The following is a 22,982-nucleotide window of genomic DNA, read 5'->3' on the forward strand; positions in this document are numbered from 1 at the left end:
TTTGTTTATATTTTGAACTGTTTTGCTGACATTTAAATATTTTTGTTAAATGCCAGCTTTAATTTGAAATTGTCAGTCAAGCCAACCCAATACAGGCCATGTGGCAACTCTAATGTCATCCTATCTCTCCTAAAATACAGAGTTAGTACCGACCAAGTGAAATCTCTCATTACTCTGACTACACAAAAGTCTGCTGTGACAGATGTCCCCTTGCATATGAGGTGTCGCATGCTCTCTGCTTTGTCAAGGTGAAAGCTTCCAATAAACTAACATCTAATTGTTAATAATGTAATTTTAAAAATTTATAATCTTTGGCTGAAACAGATAATTAATTTTCTTGTTAAATATGGAATAATCATTTTAAAAATCAGAAATCATGATGAAATTTGCTCAATTCCTGAAAAATGTCCAATTTTTCTGATTTCCAATTCATCATCCCATCACTAGTTGTTAAGTCAAAATTGGAGCAAGGTAATCAATTCTCCAATTTTGACTTAACAACCTATGTAATATGTTTAAGCAAGGCTATAAATAACTTTTAGAGACAGGGTGGAGACTATCAATCATTATATTTCTTAAAATCTAAAACTTCTGGTCTCTAGAAGGTCTATTAGAATTTTTTATTACATAGTAATTAGTTTTTAAAGAAGTTTGTATATAACTTCCTAGCATATGTTCCATGTTATATGTAGGACCTTCTTACTTTTTGGCTAAATTTAATAATGCATCTGCACAGTAAGCAGAGATTGTAGGTTCAAGTCCTGCTCTGAATCAATATTTGTTTTCAGAATATTTTAAAATTAATCAATTTAATTCTATTTATTAATTTTAATACAAGATGGCAACTAAATCCAAATTAAAATTGGCCTTATGTGCAAAAATTCCTGCCTTACAGAGCCTCTTACAGACAATTCAAACTTATGACTCATGTTGATGCTTTCCACTTCCGTCATCGATTCCTGAAGTGTAGCAAATTGATTATTTTTTTGGTCAAATGGCAGAGAATTTTGTAATTCCTTGGCAAAGATGTGTGGCTATTATGAGATAAATTATCCATGATTCAAAATGTCTTAATATTTGTGATGTTACTACTGAAGTGGAATTGGAACAGCTCAGTCTCTGAGTACTTCATATTCAGACCTTCCTTTCATAAAACTTTAATATCAACTCACACACCTTGAGCATACTGTACAGTTAATTATCAACACAACACTTATAAGTTTAAAAAGTATATAGCAATAATTAAACATCATAATGAACAGTTTATTATGTCTTTCATTTATGTTTGCAGATGACATAGTATTGTATAATATGAATAATGCAATCCTTTGTTGAATATCATGCAATGTTGGTTCAATCTGTAATAATATATATGTTATGGACAAAGTGATTAATCGGGCATTATGAATAATGACCAAAAAGGGCGGGCAGTGTGATAAATATTCATCATTTATCAAATTGACCGGTCATTATGAATACTGCTACCACCTAGTCGGGCAAAGTGATAATAATACGTTGAGGAGTGATCATTCGACATACGCTAGCCAATCAGTTGCATGTGCATATCGTGCTTAGTACCGAATTTTAAATTTGATTAAAAAAAACTCCACTTATTTCGTTTAGAAATATTTATTTTTTGTAAATTATTTCAAAGTACTATTAACTAAATAAATTAAATTAATATTAACAAAAAGTATTTATTAACAAATTTATACTTAATTAAAAAATTAATTTACAGGAAACTTCTGGAATTTCATTTTTGGTATAAATTATATAAAATATTAAATGTTTTATAGTTTATTTATTTGAGCAATTAAGATTTTGATGACATTTGGAATTACATAATTTTTTTTCTTTGTAGCATTTGCATCTATTAGATTTGCAACCAATTTTGCAGCAGCATCGACTATAGCCTTGACCTCCAGAAATTGATGACATTCTTGCACATTCTCTAAGCGAAATTTCTTCACCTGGTACATCTTCAACAGAAATGAAGTTTTCTTTACAAACAGTAAATTGGTTTCTTGAATATAATATATTTGGTACCCAGTTTGTAAAGGTTTTTATCTTTAACCGCAACAACGCCACCTAAAATATTTTTTCCATCACTGCGGGCTCGATCTACATCAGGTACACGAATCCTTACTGTATCACCAACATTAGCTGCTGTGTATTTGAAATTTGATGTACCAATCATTTTTTCTGCTTGCTTTTTAAGATTTAACAAAGCCATCTCCCTTGTTTTAGATACATTTCTTACTTTTTCTTCTATTTTTGGATCAATTGTTTGGATTGTTTCTTCTTCACTTATCAATTCTGTAATACTAATAACATCCTGGTTTAGATTTTTTTCATGTGAAGACGATGTAGATCTTTGAACTTCATCAGTTATATTGCTATGTGAGGATGGCATTATCGAATAATCTTTTATAATGTTTTCTTGGATGGTACCTGAACTTTCAGAGTTTGAACAACTTTGACTTACTTCGTCGATAGTTTTAAAAAGTCTCTCTAGATCCTCCTCCGTATTAATGTTGGTCACCCCTGGCTAGCGTATGTTGGATGATCACTTCTCAACGTGTTATTATCACTTTGCCCGACTAGGTGGTAGCAGTATTCATAATGACCGGTCAATTTGATAAATTGTTGAAATTTATTACAATGCCTGATTTTGTTGGTCATTATTCATAATGCCCGTATTAATCACTTTGCCCATAACATATATATATTATTACAGATTGAACCAACATTGCATGATATTCAACAAAGGATTGCATTATTCATATTATACAATACTACAATTAGATTATATATATATATATTTTTTTCTAAATGTGTGTATATATATGTATATATACATATGTTGCAATTGATCCCAGCAATACTTTAGAATACCAGTGTAACATTGTGTAATTCTATGCACACTTATTTAACAGTGTAATTCTGTGCCTAGTTGCAACTACATTCTGTCATTTGACAATGAATAAATGAGTAATTACTAAGGTCTGGATTTTTGGGTGCCGCACCCACTTACTTTTTGAAAGGAGCAGAGAGTAAAAAGACAAACTACGTCGATTATAGTGCAGTAGGCCCACTCATTGCCAAATTCTTTAGCACCTAAAACATTGACTAGAACCCAAACTATATATTTTGCACCCAGCTTTCCTGATTTTTACATTTTAAAAAAATATGTTGACATTTATCTCTTTTTTGGTGGTTTTTATTCATTCACTTGAGGGGAAAAAAAATTTGTTAAACCTGACCATGTATACTGAGGGAAAAAATACGATAATTAGCTTACTCTCTTCTTTTGTTGAGAAAAAAATGGGGTAAAGTGGAATTTTCTGGACTAAACAACTAAGCCTTAGGGTTGTTCTAAAAATGTAAACAGATTCACTGAAAATCTGCAACATGTGTTTTCTTTTCTACAAAAAGAACAATCTAGAAAATTCTGTATTAAGGTCGTCACAGTGATATCATGTAAGAAACATGATTGGTCAATTTGAATTGGTAATGGATGCTGCCGAGGCGAGATTGTTGAGGAACATGATTGGTTAAATTTTGAATTAGTAGCGCATGCGTCTCAAGGAACAGACCATTGGTGGCGTCCGTTACCTGGAATAGAGTTACGACTAGCATAGTTGATGACTGGTCGGTTGATAGTTGTCAACAACTATATAAGGTTGATCTGCAGTGGCATGCCATCATTGAAAGCGGTGGAAGCGCTGCTTCCACCTTCCAATGACCTTCCCTTGTATTTTCTAAAATATAAATTTTCATATTTTAACGTACTTTGAATTAATTAAAATTAATATTTTATTATAACTGCATTATGTATCTTATTACAAATTTCTATACTACATGTGAAAAAAACAATAAGATTGCTATTGTATATTCGAATATGAATGGCGGAATGGAAGCGCTTACAAGACAGTTTCCACAGTGAGAATAACTGAATGGTGTAAAGCAGCCAGAGGGCACTGGCGCATGCGCTTTACAGAGCACCAACTTCACCCAGTTTAGCTGGTGGAAGCTACACACATGTAACACTTCCAACGATTCTATCTCTTAGCCACTGGGTAGAGAGCTATCTGACTAAGTGAAATGTTTAAGATTTGAAAAGTAAAGAGTATTCAATGTTATTTTTATGTATGTTTTTTTGCAAAGTTATATTTAATTATAATTTTCTTTTAATTATACTGTAATTATATTGACAGATTTTCAGACATAAAATCTTTAGACTTTTTATCACTTTTAGATGTTAATAATTTTAATATTATGAAAAACAATTTTTCCAAGCATGTTTTAATTTTTTAAATTAAGTAAATTTTATGGGAAATGTTTTGATTTATCTAAATTACATAGTGAATCGCAATATTTATATTCGTGTCTGGACTATATTGAAAAGTAACTCTTAGACATAAAAAGTATTATAATTAATGACGATCCAAACAAAGATGTACTAAAAGAATTATATGATTTAATATCATTAATTTTTACGGTACCATCTACCAGTGCGTCTGTTGAGCGCAGTTTTTCGACCACGAAGCAAACTCATACATTGGCCAGGAACACTCAGTCAAAGGAAAAATTGTCGTCACTAGCGTTGCTTTCGATAGAAAGAGAGCTTTCAAATACGTTGATGGAGTTGACAACCAATGACTTTTATGATAAAGTAATTAACGATTTTGTGGAAAAAATCACCAAATAGAGTTAGTTTATAAAAAATTAAAAAAACAAGTTTTTCTATCATTGTTTGTATCATATCAATTTGTATTATGTGTGTATTATTTGCATTTTAGAACTAAAATACATAAATTGTTTATTTTTGTCATTTCCAGTATTTGTTTAAAACTTTTATAAAAATGTCATGTACCAGACAGGTCTGACCTGTCACGAAAGATGCGAAAAACAGTTAATTTAGAGAAAAATTTATTAGTTTAAAAAAACATAGGTAAAAGTCGTTCGTAGTTGGTCACCCATTGTTTATATCAAACTGCGAAGCAGAAACCATAAATCGCGGAAGGAAGTCGTCCTATGATTGGTGGAAGATTGAATTCATCTTCGATTTTGACTTTTCTCACGCTCCAGGTAAGAGTCTCGTTACATTTAGTAACGAGGGACCAACCACTCGGGAAGTGTGATTGAGGAAGAATGACCAATCAAAATGGATGAAAGAAAGAACAGAGATTGATATAATCCCCGACAATTGAGGACACTTGGCACTCGGTTAATGTTCCGAATAACCAAAACTCCGTGTGTCAACGTGCAAAAAAAAAAAAAAAAAAAAAAAAACCACCAATTTCTCGTCTATTGTGCCAACCTGTAACCTGTGCCACTTCAGACTTAGACAGTGTCCCCGACGCAAACAGAGGCAGTCTCCCCGTGCCCTACAGACTTGTCAATGCCACTGTCCCGGGGCCACCTTCGATCGACCATTGAAGAACCACATCGACATCCAGGATGTCCGAACAACTGATTGTCCTAAAGCAAACTATTTTGTACATAGTATATGTTTATTTTATGTTTCTTTTTTGTCGGTTTTTGTCAGATACGTCTCTTTCACCACAACGCATGTACGAATGGAACCTAGGCCATCACTGATGCGCAATTAATCGATTACCCCTGGAAGTCGGCTTCTTACAGAAACACAGCTTCCCTATCATCAAATGTCATGGCACACCACTGATCTGTCAGGGTAAGGTGACACCTTACCCTGACTTGTGAGTGCAACAGTTCCAATTTCCTTTGTTCGAGTTGGCGATATAAGAAAATGGCAAAATTGTCCACATCTAAACTGAATATTTTAGCAAATAAGTTTAAAGATGAAGGAGTATGCACAGACGGAAAAGTTCTTCACTGTTTCATTTGTAATTATGTGATTTTGGTTGATGTGAAACACCAAGAAACAAAAATCAGGCAGCACATTAGTTCAGAATAGCATAGAGAAGGCAAACAAAAAAGGAGGAATTTCGAGCAGACATTTGTAGGGGCCTCATTTCAAAGAGGAAAAGAATCTCAGAAGGCTAATAATATGCAGATTTAATAACTGCTTTTCTGCAGGCAAATATACCCTTATATAAGGTAAACAATCCAGCCTTTAAGTTATTTCTCCAGAAATATATGGGAAAGCTTGTCCCCAACGAGAGTACTCTTAGAAAAAATATGTGAAACACAGTTTATGATCAAACAATATCTAAAATCCTGGATGTTGTCAGAGGCAATCCCATGTTTATACTGAACAAAACAATGGATTCCACAAACCGGTATGTGCTGAACATTCTTGTTGCACCACTGACTGGATGCTATGTACAACCAATGTTGTTCAAAATGTACCAACTTGAAAATAAGAACTCAACTACAGTGTCCCAAGCTTTCAATGATGTTTGCGTCAAGTTGTGGCCAAATGGTGTCCAGTAAGAAAAGGTTTGGCTTGTCGTTACAGAGAATGTGACATGTAAGATGCTTATCTTACATGTCAGCATTCTCAAATTTAAAGTGCATCTACAACAACCTAAAGCATGTGACTTGTCCTTCTCATGCACTACGCCGAGTATGTGAACATATTTGTGTAGAATATAGCAAGGCCAATGACTTCATTTCCAAAATGAAAATGGTTCTTCTCAAGTGCCCTAGTCGGGAATGCTTGTACCAAGACATAACTGAACTGCCATTACCACCCAGTCCAGTAGTCACCTGGTGGGGGTCTTGGATAAACAGTGTGGTATTCTACTGTGAGAACTTCGAGAAAATTAATGCGTTTATCAATGAACTTCCTCCTAGTGATTCTGCAGCTGTAGACAGCATCAAGAAACTGGTCACTGATCCAGTAGTGACCACAGAGCTCTTCTCTGTGCATTTGTACAAGTGGTGGATAAAATCAACAAACTGGAAAGACATGGAACTGAAATGCAGAATCAGTGGAATGTTGTAAGTCAGGCACTTGATGTACTGGATGGTTTTGCCCTGGATGAACTCAAATCTAGTTAATCAAAAAATCCTGATTTGAAAAATATTTTGGATTGCACTGAACTAGAATTCCGAGTAAAAATGAAACATGCCCCTTTAGTCTCAGTCGAAGTAGAAAAATCTTTTTCCTTATATAAAGACATTCTATCCTCCAAACAAGAAAATTTCACTTTTAAGAACATTGAAATGGTTACTGTTGTAAATTACAATGCTCATTTTTATGTTTAAATTGCAATAAACAATTATGTAGTTTGTAAATATAATACTTCTTGTTGATTTTTGACTTAATAATACAGCATTTAAAAGCACCCAAACTAGCACCCAAAATGATCACCCAATCCAATCTAAAAATGCACCCAAAAATCTGGTCCTTAGTAATTACAAATAGAAATAATATAAATTACTGACAAAGAAATACTGACCTTTTCAACTTTGGCAATATTTTTTAAAGGTAAGACCAAGTTCTTTAAACTAGATGTCTTTGATCTTTCAAAACAGAGAAAACTGTAAAACAAAAATATTAAAATTATTTAATATATAATATACATATAAAATGTATTCTAGAATTTAAAAAGTATTTCAAATTTATTAAGTTTTAAGAAAGTATAGTTACCACGATGTCAAGATATAGTTTTATTAATTCTGAATTAATGATTCATTAAATTTCTGAATCAAATAAAAATGATTCATTAAATACTACAGTGGGTGATTGGTTAATGAACACTTTCATAAAAGATTTTTTTTGTTTGGACAATGAACATTTCACAGAACAAACACAAGAAGAAACAACATAAAATAATGAATACTGATTGATCTTCCCTTGTCTTCAGGCAACAATTTGAAACTTTTCGGAGCACGGGAGATGTCGACATCGAAACTCAATCCGGTATATACTGATCGGATAGTATTTCTCCAAACTTTGAAACTCTCCCTTGTAATTCCAGCCTTTTATTTTTCTGACAGAAATAATTCTTTTATAGTATTCGCAAGACTGTCGGGCGGGCACTCGTTAAGTTTTGCGTCAGTTTTTATTTTCAAAAGGTGAGAGTATAATAGCAAAGGTAGAGAGTGGGCAGAAGATGTCTGATGTTGCTGGCAGTATGGCTTGAACAGGTCTACAGTAGGCCGCAGTTGAATCTTATCTAAGAAATATACAGTATAATCAAGAAGACTCAAGCAGTGTAACCCCCTTTTCTCGATTGTTTAAACCCCAATGCTGACTTGACAAAGCTCCCTCTCTTTCTCTCTTGACGACATTCCTTTAAATCATTTATCTTCGTGTTGCATTTATTTTGATATAAATATGTAGTTTTTCCTCTGGTCTCTGTTTTACATCACTAACAAGATCTCTTGGTCCAATTTGACAATGAAATTTCCCATCTGAATAAATTTCGATTTTGGAACCTCATATTATTGCAGGTGGCTTTACAAATTTCCACCTGTTCAAGATGTTTGAGAAGGGAAAGCCAGGAAGAGCTAAGAGGCATGCACAGTTAGAAATCCATAGTGATGTCTGGGTTAGAAGAGAAAATAGCCAATGCAGTATTGGCCAATCCTTTCTTGATGGAAGTCTGATGTTCCTTGAGGTGGGTGTTTAATGGAATAGTTTGTCTGATGATGCCCGTTCATCACAAGCAAAAATGTTAGCACTTCTGAACTCTGAATTTCTCTGCTAGATATTAGGTTTTTTTGTGGTTTTAGTTTTAGAAATTTTGTAGTTCTGTTTTTCATAGCAGCATAATTTAACAAGGCTAAATGTAAACTAACTGGATGTAGACACACAAAATAAATTAACTCAATACCTTTCTTTTTTCTATTTCAATATGGCAACATTGAGTAAAAAATTTCAACATAAAAAAAGAATAATTTTCAAAGCAAAAGAAAAGAGGTTTCAATAACAACACAGCAAATACAACGATTGCATATCATTATCATTAATGAATATTAACCATACATGAAAAGAAGAGACAGATGTTTATCAGATCGTAATATATATATGTAGTAATTCAATAATTTTTCTTGTAGACAAAGATTTATTAAAAACTTAGAATGTAAATTTTAATTAACTTTTATATTACAAGCAAAATTAGCAATTATTAAAAAGATTTTTAAAAAATTATCATTTTTACCTGTTTGTTAAATATAATCTACCATTCTTAAAAGCTGATGTTAAGGATTTATCTTTGTTGATGAGAGTACACCTTCTACCTCCATGCCAAGCTAAGTAAATAAAATTTTTTATAAATTTTGTAACACAATTATTTCACTAACTTAAAAATTATCTGAAAATAATAATAATTCATTTTATACAAAATTTTTTAGTTTCAATATACAATATATAAGGTTAATACATTATATACTGAAACTGAAAAATTTAATATAAATGTTTAATATAAAAGAGTAATATAAGTTAAAGTTTTTTAACCATATGCAAATAAACAATTTAGAAATTTTCAATACCTTAAATCCACTTGATATATATATCAATATATATATATAAATAAAGATATATATACACATTTCCCAAAAATAAGACCTAATCAGAAAATAAGCCCTAGCATGATTTTTATTAAAATGCTTGTAATATAACCCTACCCCTAAAATAAGCCAGTTAAGATCGTGAGCCAGATGGTCATATTTAATATGTCTGTTGCAACCCACAATGGATGTATTCAATTATAAAATAATACTATTAATATATAATTAAATATAAATAAATATTATTATTGACATTAATACTTAAAATGAATGATAATATAAATTATAATTAAGTATTTGTAAATACCCAAGTGAGTGACTTTGGATGAGACATCCCCTGAAAATAAAACCCAATGCGTCTTTTGAGGCAAAAATTAATATAAGACCCAGTCTTATTTTTGGGGAAACACAGTATATAAAATCTTAAGAAGCAAATAAAACAAAATGACAATGGCCTTAAATACAAAGATTCAATATGAGAGCATTTTACTTACTGTTATTTTTGTGTAATTTTGAAAATGACGAAGATTGGTTTTCTTATGATTTTTTAAAATCATTTTTATCATCTACATTTAATAATATTAAACCCTATTCAGAGTTAATAATGTGAGTAATCAACCAAAATAAATATAACTAAATTCAACATTTTTAGATCATTGAATTAGGAATAGAGTTCCTATAAACCTGCTCACAGGATTATGGAATTTTCAAGAATTATTTAACACGAATGATTAGATTGATAAATATAATTCAAATTAAAAGCAATGGAATCAGTATTATACTTCTTAAAAATGTAAAATTTAAAAATAAAATATCTCTAGAGTATTAATGAGTAATATTATACACTATATGTCCAATTTTGAATAATTTTCCAAGGCAAACAAACCAAATAACAAATGAATACTAGACCTTTATTTTAACTTTTTCCAAAAATTCCATTTTCAATAGTTCCAAATACATTTTGCTCCACGATCCACTGATTAGACCAGTTAAAAAAGGGCGAAATTATTTGGAACTATTGAAAATGGAATTTTTTGGAAAAAGTTAAAATAATGGTCTAGTATTCGTTTGTTATTTGGTTTGTTTGCCTTGGAAAATTACTTGAAATTGGATATAAAGTGTATAATATTACTTGTTAATACTCTAGAAGGATTTTATTTTTAAGATTAGATTGATATTTTATTCTTCTTTAAGTTATGATGTAATCTGAATTATGCTAAAATTAATTTACTATTAACAACATATTCTAAAATTATAAAGTATTTTAACTAGTTACATGGCAGAGGTGTTTCTGATGCTGGCAGATTAAACAGTTCACAAAAAGAATGATATTCCGAGGCAGATGATGATGGAGTACCACTGGTTCCTTGATTCAAAACATTCTGAAATAATAAAAATTTAAAAATTCAATTATTTAAATTTTTCTTCCTTTAATTACAAAATAAAATATTATTTAACAATAAGACCTAATTCCAATTATAAATGACTGCTAATATCAATTAATAAATAAACACACCAGTTTTATATTCGCTGAGCATATTGTTTTATTTTGAACGTTTTCAGCCTATTATAATAGGCCATCTTCAGGCTTTACATTTTTTGTTCGAAATGGTAACATTCGAATTTATTTGAATTTGCATTTTAAGTTAACGGATTAACATACTCTCAAAACGCGTTGCAAACTAACGAAAAACTTAAAGTAAAAAATAAATAATAAAATACAAAATAACTGAATAATAAAAAAAATAATAAAATACAATAACTGAATAATAACGAAGAATTTTACATCTAGATTAATTAATTGTGAATACTAATTCCTATACAATCCAGCCCATATTTTTATGAATTATCAAATCCCATACTCTTTTCAATTTTGTACTTCCAAGCCGATGGTAACAAAAAATGTAAAGCCTGAAGATGGCCTATTATAGTAGGCTGAAAACGTTCGGAATAAAACAATAAGCTCAGCGAATATAAAACAGGTGTGTTTATTTATTAATTGATTTAAACAGTGCTGAGAAGGAGACAGTTATATAGATGACTACTAATAATTTATTCAACTTATAGTATAGAATTACTTTAATTTGCTTTGACAGTTGTAATTCAAATATTGTATATTTTGGCATGTAAAGTGGCCTTTGGATAATACCTAAATTTCAGTCTAAATTTAAGGATTTTAGCTCATATTTGTTGTATAAGATGATCCAAAAATACTAAACCAGTTATGGAGAAAGATATTAACTGTCAGGCAGCAATCATCACAACAGTGATACACAACAGAAATAAGATTCAGATGTATAGATATAATTATGCACTGTTAGCAAGCAGTCTATATGAATACACAGTCCAGTGGCGTGCTGTGACATTCGATGATAGGGAAGCTATGTTTCTGTAAGAAGCCGACTTACAGGGGCAACCAATTAATTGCACGTCAGGGCCCGTTCATATTCGTTCGTTCGATAAGCCAGTAAAAACCGTATACTTCTTTAAATGTATTTTTAATAGATTAGCTGACGTACTTAATAAATAAAAAAGTTCAATATAATTACCTCCGTTATTAGATTCAATAAATTCCCTATGCCCTCTAAATGCCAATTCTTGCTTTGAGAAAAAACATATAACACCTATTAATTTAGATATATCTATTAATCGTAATTATCTTGTCATAATTTGTGATATTTATTTTATATTGTCTACCAATGTTAAATTCTATTCCGCTTTGATTTCCAAATTGCTTCAATTTTACAGAAGAATCGTCATTCGTTATAAATTTTATCGTCAAAATGTCGAAATTTTTTTGTTGATGTATTTATATTTAATTTAGGCATTGGTCTTTCTCTTTTAATAATGTTTTCTTTTTCATTATATGGTCTTGAGCCAAAACTTTTTTAAAATAAATTTTTGAATCACTAGCCACGATATAAGGGCTAAAATTAAAATTATAAAAAAAAACTTACTTGGTAAAACAAAATGTGTGATGAATATGCATATCTAGTACAAAAAATTCTTCAATTGTATGAATATACTTTTAAAGAAACTTATAATTAAATATAACTTTGTGAAGAAACGTACATAAAAATAACAAAATATTCTTTACTTTTTAAATCTTAAAACAATCCACTTAGTGAAATACTGTAGCTCCCTACGAGTGGCTAATGAATGGAATCAGAGACGGTCCAAGTAGGTGTGTGCATGCCAAATCCCGAGGGTGCCGATACCGGTCAATGTCAAATGCCTCCTTTTGTCGCTCACTAGTATATATCAAAGGACGCGACAGGGTTGCTGTAGATTTTAAACGTTTCTCACCATAGTTGTAAAAATCTAAATATGTTAAACTTAACAGATTGTCTGTCGTTCGTTTTCTAACTAATTCGTTTTAGGACCAAGTGTTCACGGAAATTTCCAAAATTTACAACTTTTCGGTCACTCTCATTGAACTGGAAAAATTTCTGTCTTTATTACATCTAATATTATGAAGACATCAGACTCCACTATACTCGGCAAGAGATTGGTTCGGTTAAGCTTCTGTTTAAGTAAAATTTCGGCTCTTTCATCAGGATTTTATTTATGTTTCTAATTCTCTAATCGCTTAATTATTTAACTACTTCTTAAGTAGAAATAAGTTGAAACCGGTTACTTTGTACTTGGATATCTGTAGTCTTGGGAAAAAAGTGGAAAGAAATTTTTATGACAACCAATACATATATCGTAAATTTAAGGAAAATAAATTCTAGAGCTTTTTTTGTACCGTTGTACGTCTTATTCATGAAATTTGGTTGTAAATGATGCTGCCAAAGTAACAGTTAATTTTTTAATGCTGTACTAGAATTGTACACGTTTTTTCTCCATCCCCTTACAGATGGGACATACTAAATCGTAATATCACCGGTTTAACATTGAAATCCGTAAGTAATATAAGATGGGAGAGCAGAATAAACGCAGAATAAATATATCAAATATTTTAATGGATTTTTTTAAAACTCCTGTCAACTATACAGAACTATCATAAAAACATGCCAGTAAATTCCTATCGGTTGGGTTAAGTTATAAATCTAGTCTAGGGTGGGCAACCTTTTTTATAACATGGGCCAGAATAAATTTTACGTTTTTTCCGTGGGTCGTAGTAGTTAATTGACGCCTTCTTGTGACTTGTAATTTTTTTAGTCTGCAAATATGAAATAAACAAATAAAAAGTTAATTACTACATTTATTTCTCTTATCAATATCGAAAATTACAAAGAATTGGAAAAATAACTATTAATTAGTTATTTTTCCAATTTAATAATCTATTAAAGATCTCGCGGGCCAGATAGAGACTTTTCGCAAGCCGTAGCTGGCCCACGGGCCAGGGGTTGCCCTCCATTGATCTAGTCTACTCATGGTTCACATAATTGGGCGAGGGCGGCCGAATATCTAGCAGGCAGAAGGCTAACAGCCCACAACCAGTCTGGGATATAAAATTAGAAGCTTTACGTGTGAAGCATCCACCAGCTAAACCGGGTGACATTGGTGCTCTGTAAAGCGCATGCGCCAATGCCTATAATCTGTCTGCTTGGAAGTTGACAGGCAGGCGGCTAACAGCTCAGAACCGGTCCTGGGATATAAAATTAGATGCTTTATGCATGTGTTGCTTCTACCAGTTAAACTGGGTGAGGTTGGTGCTCTGTAAACCGCATGTGCCAATGCCTATATAATCTGGCTGATTGGAGACTGACCCGGTTTCGACACTCCTTCCGCCACTGAATTATTCGAATATACAATAGCAATCTTATTGTTTTTTTCACATGTAGTATAGAAATTTGTAAAAGATACATAATGCAGTTATAATAAAATATTACTTTTAATTAATGCAAAGTAGGTTAAAATATGAAAATTTATATTTTATAAAATACAAGGGAAGGTCATTGGAAGGTGGAATCGGTGCTTCCATCGCTTCCAATGATGGCACGCCACTGCAACAGTCCCATATTTAGAAATTTAAGAGCCCTGAACCCAGTTGGAATAGAAGGATGCCAAAGACAAGTTCCATGTATCTTAAAATTTACAAAACTTATAATAAACTGATATACAGTAATATGAATGTAACATAAATTATTTCTTCAATGTATTTGAAATGTTTAGGTATTCAATTAATAATTTATTATACAGTTGAAACTGTCTATCTCAAATCTCAAGAGAATGAGAAAAAAATTTGAGACAGACAGGTTTTGAACTATAGAGGTTCCTATACAGTAGACAGTAATAGGTTTGATTGGAGATACGATATTTTATTAATACAGCAGCAAGTACTAGACATTAGACCCCATATTAGACATATTGTAAACATTTAGAAACATATTATATTATTTATTATATTTCTAATATTAGAATATATTAGAAACATTAATAGTGGTAAGGGTATTGACATCATGGATGGCATCTAGAAGTTTTTGAATTGTTTCTTTTCTGTATCCCATTTTTGACATACCTTAATGGAAATAGTTTGTAAATAGTTTCTGATGGTCAGGCATTCTCTGACTGGACAAGTTTTTGAAGGTTAGGAATAGCCATAAATACATCCTAACTAATATCTTCCTAAGATTCAAGGGAAGTTCTCAACATTTCAATGGCCTTTTCCATTTCTTTTGTAATAATAACTAAGTAAATCTCTCTGATCCTCTATTTCAGTGTCATTGTCGGAAACCCCTCTCACATTTTCCAAGATTTCTGTATCTGTCAACATTCAACATGTTACTGGGAATCATCCATGTCCAAAAACTTTTAAAATGAAATATCTTGGTTAAGACTATTCATGACAATTAACCACTTTCTTTATTAGCTTCTATTACTTGAACCATGTCAATATTTTTTTTTGTTTTTCCTCTTCCTTGTTGCTCCTTTGCTTAAACCCTGCTTTCAAAAAACTGTTCTTGATTGTCTTCTTTGTAACATTCCTCCAAATATAATCTATCATCTTCATTGCATCCAAAACATTAATAGTGGTAAGGGTATTGCCATCATGGATGGTATCTAGAAGTTTTTGAACTGTTTCTTTTCTGTATCCCATTTTGAAACTTCAAATGTTCCTTTGATCAAGGAGTTAGAGCTTTGATGTAGTGTTTGAAAGCAAAAATCTTATAGTGATGTTTTTTGGAGTAGGGATATTGAGATGAGCATTGCGGTTATTGATGGTAGAAATTTTTCTGTTTTTTAAACCCATAGATTTATTTATTCTTTTAAACCAGTAACTAAAGATTTCATTCATCTTCCAAGCTTTCTGGTTTGCATTGTATATTATAGAAAATAATTTCAATTTTGAGAAATATCTGGCTTTGAAGAACAATCAATAATTAGTGGTGGAAGATTTTTACTTCCAGTTTGATTAACTGCTAAGAGTACAGTTACAAGAACTTTTTTCTGCTTTCCACCTTGGCACTGTTATCTCTTGAATGTTGCTATTCTGTTCGATAAGATCTCGAATATGATTATTGCCAAGGGTTAGTCTTATAATTAGATTTGGTAATTTAGTTTTAGATTTAGTGATTTTGTAGTAATTATATATGTATATAAGTATATAATTATATTATTGTAGTGATGGTCATCAGTTAAAGAGTCCATTTTAAATTGGATAAAGTCCTTTTCTACTTGTAATTTGTCGACCTGTTGTTTTAGGTTATTTAATTGTTCATCCATTTTTTTGTTGTTCTTTGGTTTCACGGATGTTTTCATGTATAAGGTCAAGATCATCTTTTATAATGATCATTTGACTAAAAATTTTATCGTTAGAAGTGTTTATCAAGTTGGAGATTTTGTTCCATAGGACTGTTGTAGAGGTGCCTAGTAGATTGTCTGGTTTGTTAAGTAAAGTAGGATTGAAGTTAGTTAACTCACCTGAGAGACTATGAGTGCTTAGTTGTAATACATTCAAGTTAGGATTCATGTCCTCTGCGAAGTCTTCTTGAGAGTTTTTATCCAAACATAAGTTAAAATCCATTATTAGCCTGGAGTTTGTCGAAGATGGTTGATTTCTTTTGCCCTGTGGTTTAGAACGATTCGTTGGCGGTCTTCCACGTTTTGATGGAGAAGGTTGCATTTTTGCTGATATTAATTTTATTTCTGGTGATATTAGTTAAAACAAATATAAACTTTTTAAACAATTTCAGTTAGTTAGAAGCAATCAACTTTATGCAGATAGCGAAGTGTGTAGGGAAAGTCACCAGCAGCCTTAAATTTGCATATTAATTGATTTGTTAATAAGAGACCAGCATAACAAAGGCTACTTAGCAGACCTGACTTGCAATGGGATCAACCAACATGAATAGAAAATATGCCCAAACCAAAATTATAACATCATTATATAAATAATGATAAGCATCCAGAATGGATAGAACTCAAATCCTTCATTCTAAATTCCTATTTCCTGAATTATTTTGTCATTATCTCTATTTTGTATAAATTGTTTTTATTTTAAGGTTTTAAATTTTATATCATATAAAAATTAATAATAAACTGACTTTTGCTATCACTTTGATATTTATATTATTAATATTTTTTAAAAATAGAACTATTTTCTATTAATGTAAATAATCTCTCTCTATAACATAAATAGCAAATATTGATACACCTGTTAATTGGATATAACTATTTACAGTAGAGTGTCATTTATCTGAAAGCTGAGCAACCGAAACGTCGGTTAACCGAAAGCTTTCCAGTCGGGTTGTGTTGTGCTGAATCGAACGTTTTTGATACTAGATTAACTTCTAAAGTATAATTTTTTTTTTGTTTTTATATTTTTCAATATATTTATTTTGTTTGTACAAATAAAGAAATAATTTTTAAAGATACAATGGCCTCGATTATTATTATAAAAATTTTTGTTAGGCTTAAAATCGATGAAAATTCAACACAAAGCGACATGCAACGGAGAAAAATTTCAACATGAGATAGGTTAATATATGTTAATATGTTTTTTTCATATATAATCGGTTATCCGAAAAATAAGTTATCCGAATAACCCCAGTCCCGAATTGATTTGGATAAACGATGCTCTACTGTATTTATATCATGTGAATGTGTATGAAGTTTGAAACATTAACAAGAGATTTTCAAAAATAATGACAATATCTTAAAACTAGAATTAGTAATGTTATATAAAAATGTCATTAAACAAATGTAGTTGATCAAAAAATATTAGTCATTTTTGAATAAATGTATTGTTTAGAAAACAGGCTTTAAGGAAATTTTTCATAAATAATAACAATCAATATTATAAATCTCAATTCAGAATGTGGTAGAGTCAAAAATAAATTAAACTTTTAATGTAACTTCAACTATGCTAATAGTAAAAGTACTTCACAGAAGACCATCTCCAAAAATAAGGAGCTACACATTTCTGCAAATGCTTGTATCATTTATTAAAACCAGTCTTTCATTCTGCATTATCTCCTCAAGTGCAATCATCATAACACTTTCCATCTCTTTTGCTGATTTGAATCTGCAATTTTTTTCTTTTTAGTAGAACAAAGTCTATTGCAACAAGGTCTGGTGAGTAAGAATACTGGTATTTTGCCAGTGCATCTGTTTCTCCTGAGCAATTGTATGATTAGACATACAAGAACTCAGAATTATGCAAGAAACACTGTTTTACTGCCAGTAATAACTTTGCTTATGAAATGTAGAACTTTATATATTCTGTCAATCAGTTCTCTCTGATGATTGCACATTCTTCATATTATTTATTTATTAACTTCCTTAGAACTTAAAAACAGATGCAATTCATTGTGAAGAACAGCAAGTACAGAGCCAGGCTAAATTCCCAAAATGTTGATCAGATCATCTACTGATTATCTTAAATTTTCAAAATGAAGAAATGATTGCCAGAAAATAATTTTTTCATTTTTCTAAACCTACTGAACAAAGATCATCCTCTTTTGATCCACAGTCTTCTTTAAAATGCTTCAGATTAAATGTTTCAGTAATGTTTTACCAAGTTTGACACAGAATATTATGCTGCTTGTGATGTGTGTGTCATTTCAGAATTGTGATAACACATATCTACATACTTCAATATTTTCATATTTTGTATGTATCCATTTGAGTATAGTGTCATACAAGTACTAACAAGTCTAAATATATGTTTGAATGCATGCATGCTTATATGATTACAACCATTCATAATAATATTAAAAGTTTGGTTTATTTTTTAATCTACACATACAGTATTTTACTTTATTATTGTGAGTATAACATACCTTATTGATTTCAGCTCTATTATGTTTTTTCTCCAATTCTGCATCTGTTGGAAGAGCTCTCCACATTTTTAAAGTAGAATCATATTTTTGTTGAATTCGGGGAAATCGGTAGAAAATATAATCAACAATAAAAAGTTTCACTCCTAAATATAAACCTATTGAATAAAAAAGAAAAAATTAACAACTACAAAATTTATTTATGCAAGTTACTTCTAAGATAAAACAAAAAACACTAATATGAAATCACAAACTTCAGTCATTTTGAATATGAAATCAATTATAATAAGTCCATAACTTGTGCAATTAACTCATTCCACAAGTTTCTGCAAAAATTAGATGATACTTAAATATAATGTATTTGTAACATACAGTGGCGTAGCATGGGTGTCAGCCGCCCAGGGCAGAGGAAATTTTGCCGCCCCCTTATTTAGGTATTATTATTGTTTATTGCGAAATTTTGCCGCCCCCACTATGCTATGCCACTGGTAACATATATATTAATTTTAATGGATCATTAAAGTCAAACAACTGATTATGAAAAGAAAACTTCAAGAAAATAAAAGTCTTTCTCTCAAATTTTTGCCATTTATTATATATGTTCAAAATGGCATTTAATAGATCACAACCACATATCTATGAATCCAATTTAAAATATTAATTAACGAGTAAAGAAAAACTAAATGAAAAAATCCAATTATATTCATTATCATCTCTCAATTAATATTCTATCGTGATATTTCAATATACATCTTACAAACAAAACAATGAACTTTTTTATAAGTAAGTGGATTCTTGCTTTTATGATCTATTGATTTTAATGTTTAAACTATCTTAAAGCAGTTTTCATATATCAAACTAATTTTTATATGTGAAGCATTATAAATTGAAATTCTATTGAAATGGCTAACAAAAAATCATATTTGTTATACACAGCATTTCATATAATCAAAACAGACAATTTATATAAATTGAAAAAGTAGATGTAAAGCAAACAGTCATTTAGCTAGAGTCTAAGAGTCTATTACATCATATTTTGAAGGTATTGTTAGAATACTTAATCTATAAATAGATTGTGAATTGTTCAATTAATATATGAAGTAAAGTATGTTTTTTGTGTAAATAGAAAAGAGAATATAATTAATATAACCATTATATTTTTTATTAGTAAAAAAATATCTCTCTATTTTATTTATAAAAAATTTTATTAATTCTAACTTGGGTTTATTTTTGTGAATAATGATATTAGTAATAATCTTTGTTATAGTACTTATGATATAACATAATGTAAAATACATATAAATAAAATTTCTAAGAACGATTTGCAAATGGGATTAAAAATGAAAAATAATTCCTTTGATACAAATATTACTTATATACCTACAATCACATTATTAAACATTTAAGATATAAAAACTTAAATAATGAGTAAATGCACAGACAATTGCATAAGTAGATATTTGCATCAAAGCAAATATAGTCTTGATAAATTTGTTTGAAAACTGCCCTTATCTCTAAATATTCAGATAAAAACTAATTGTACGCTTAAAATGTTTGAGAAAATTATATAGGTAAACTTTCCTTCAATAACAATTAAAAACATGCATTAAAGATGACAAATAAAGTAAAGTGAACAAAATTAATACAATGCACTTTCACTAATCCAAATTAATTACTGTATGCAATTGTTTGAATAGTAAAAAGTTCAGATTAGTAAGTTATATATAAAGAAAATAAAATAAAATAAATCTGTAAGCAAATTCATATATTTAAAAATGTTTTTATGCTGTATTTGGTACATATATTTGTGTTAAAATGTATAGTATATATTAATTTTAGAAACTTATATTTTAAAATAATAATCTATAATTTTTTTTTATTCTTGGTTGAAATATTAGTGAAAAAATTTTAAATGAATAATTTGTTTTTTGCATTCCTTTGGAAATTGTAATTGAGAAACCTTCATCCATGATTCAAAATTCAAAAAAATGTGTAAAGAATGTACTGTATATACCCATAAAATCCTTCAGATCAGTGTTTCCCAACCTTTTGGATTGGTGACACACTTTAAATTTAATAAGATTCCTGAGATACACCATACTTTTTAAAATAAAATTTTTAAAATTTAAAATAAATTACGGTTGATCTAAATAAATTGTGATAATACAGAGGTTAAACCTATCAAGACAAAAGCTCACAATTTTACAAATACAGGTAACCCCCGTATAACATGGGAGTAACATTCCAAAAAATTGCTGTGTTATGCGAATCCGTGTTATACGAAACAAAAAACTAGTACGAAAAAAGGGGTTAGGTTCCAAAAATTAAAAAACATGCTATTATATTTTCATAATTAAGATAAATATCTTTATTAAAATTTTCTTAAGTGATACATATTAATATAAATTAAACAATGTTTTCTTTGTCATCACTAAGCACTATTAACCGAGGGCGTTTTCTTTTTGGCAAATTATCCTTATCCTCTGAGCATTTTTCTGCATGATCTTCAGATCCATGCTTTACCTTTTGCAAAAAGTATGTAATTTTAGATTGCTTGCTTCTAGTTAAAAAATCTTTATAGATCCTTATATGGTGCTAAGCACTTATGAAGAATGAAGCATGGATAAGGGAAAAACATCTGGCAACATCAAAAGCAAAAGTGTCGAGATCTGGCAACATTGAAACAAGTTTCGAGAAGGACCATGTGTATTAACAGAAGACGGGAAAAGAAAACTTACATACTTAAGTACTAATAGTTCACGAAAATAGTAATTTTCGTGAACTATTAGTACTTAAGTATGTAAAAATTTATTACATTTCATGTTGTACGAGGGTTATACCTAATTCTCAAACCGTGTCAGAGCGAATCCGTGCTATAGAAGTGCTGTGTTATATGGGGGTTACCTGTACAGTATAAAAATAAAAAAACTTTGAATCAATGCCTAAGAGCCAGTATTGGCCTTTAAGCTGGTAAGCTGCAACATTTATAGAAGTTCCAAAGGTGTGGTATGCTGGCTCACTAAAATACTGAGCTTTGCACAATCAACATTTTAGTAGGTGTCCTCTTCTCACTTTGGTAGACCAGTGGTAAAAAGAGGAAAGACAAATAAAATTTTAAAAAAGATTCAAAATTCTAAAATATATTTATTATTTCCATGACATGCCTGAGGCACTCTTGTAACACACAAGTGTGTTGCAGCAAACAGGTTGGGAAACACTGCTTTAGATTATTAAATGGATAAACAAATTTTATTATGTAACTATTTTGTAGTTTTATTGTTTATATATATATATATATTTTTAATATATGTATTGTATGTTGTTTTATGGTTTTAGTATTTATATTTTCCTGCTTTATTTTTGTTGTTGTTCATTTTCAATTTTTATGCATTTCTTTTATGTAGGAGACATTTGTTATTGCAGATGAATTGCTTGTCAATATGAAATGACCACACACATTATAATAAAAGAGAAATAAAAATCCAGCAATGAATTGCTTAACTTTCTTGGCAACATTTGGTGGTGCCATCTGTTATCATATTTTATTAAAAACTTTTTATATTTTTAACTATTATAAAATGGCAAAAAGCTTAACTCCCCACCTCCTTGACCTTTAATCACCAAAATTTAATAGCATCAATCCCCTAATAAACAAACCTCCCTGCAAAATTTCAGAAATTTTCAACAAAAAAGCACAGGAGTTATTAAGCTTTAAAGAGGGTGAACAAAATTGACCCCCACATACACACACTAACACACATACATACAGAAAAAACCCCTGAATTTTTTTGCATTTCTCAAAATTTCAAGGTGTCCTGAGTCAAAAAATGTAAAAATCTTGGGCAATCAGTCAAAAATCTTTTTTGACTGATTGCCATACTTTTCCTCTGTGATATATAACAGCTGATAAAGTAAAAATTGGTTCAGATTAGAGGCATTTGGATTAGTGCAAGCTTGTATTGGCAAGTTTGTGTGTATTGTGTAAAAATACTATTCAGAATATAGAAATATACAGAATTTAAAGATCACATATATCATAGCATATTTTATTACAGTAATGATCTTACTTCCATATATTTGTTAACATATCAGATAAATTATGATTAAAATCAGCAGCTTAATTATATTAACATATTAAAAATAAAATGATAAAAAAATTACATAAATGCATCAAAACAAAAGAATAAGAAAATATTCTTGATTAATTTTAAAATTAATTTTTAAAACAATTAAAAATTAAGAGTTTCTCATCTAATTTTTCCTATATATTTTATTTCATAATTTTATTGCATTGATTTAACTGATTTT

The 22,982-nt window shown here is 30.1% G+C and overlaps 1 protein-coding gene across 3 annotated transcripts in view; it reads right to left on the reverse strand.

The window, feature by feature from the left end:
- LOC136977433 (GRAM domain-containing protein 4-like) overlaps positions 1–22,982 on the reverse strand; it is a 147,831-nt gene that overhangs the window by 41,976 nt on the left and 82,873 nt on the right. For all 3 annotated transcript variants that reach the window (XM_067272920.1, XM_067272919.1, XM_067272921.1), the window contains exons 14-17: positions 18,678–18,832; positions 10,724–10,829; positions 9,099–9,189; positions 7,392–7,473 (exon numbers count right to left, since the gene is read on the reverse strand). In XM_067272920.1, coding sequence (XP_067129021.1) covers positions 7,392–7,473; positions 9,099–9,189; positions 10,724–10,829; positions 18,678–18,832 — 434 coding nt within the window. The remainder of the gene's footprint in view (positions 1–7,391; positions 7,474–9,098; positions 9,190–10,723; positions 10,830–18,677; positions 18,833–22,982) is intronic.

The sequence above is a fragment of the Centruroides vittatus genome, unplaced genomic scaffold, assembly GCF_030686945.1.
Source record: "Centruroides vittatus isolate TY-2023 unplaced genomic scaffold, ASM3068694v2 contig_459, whole genome shotgun sequence".
Classification (NCBI taxonomy): Eukaryota; Metazoa; Arthropoda; class Arachnida; order Scorpiones; family Buthidae; genus Centruroides; species Centruroides vittatus.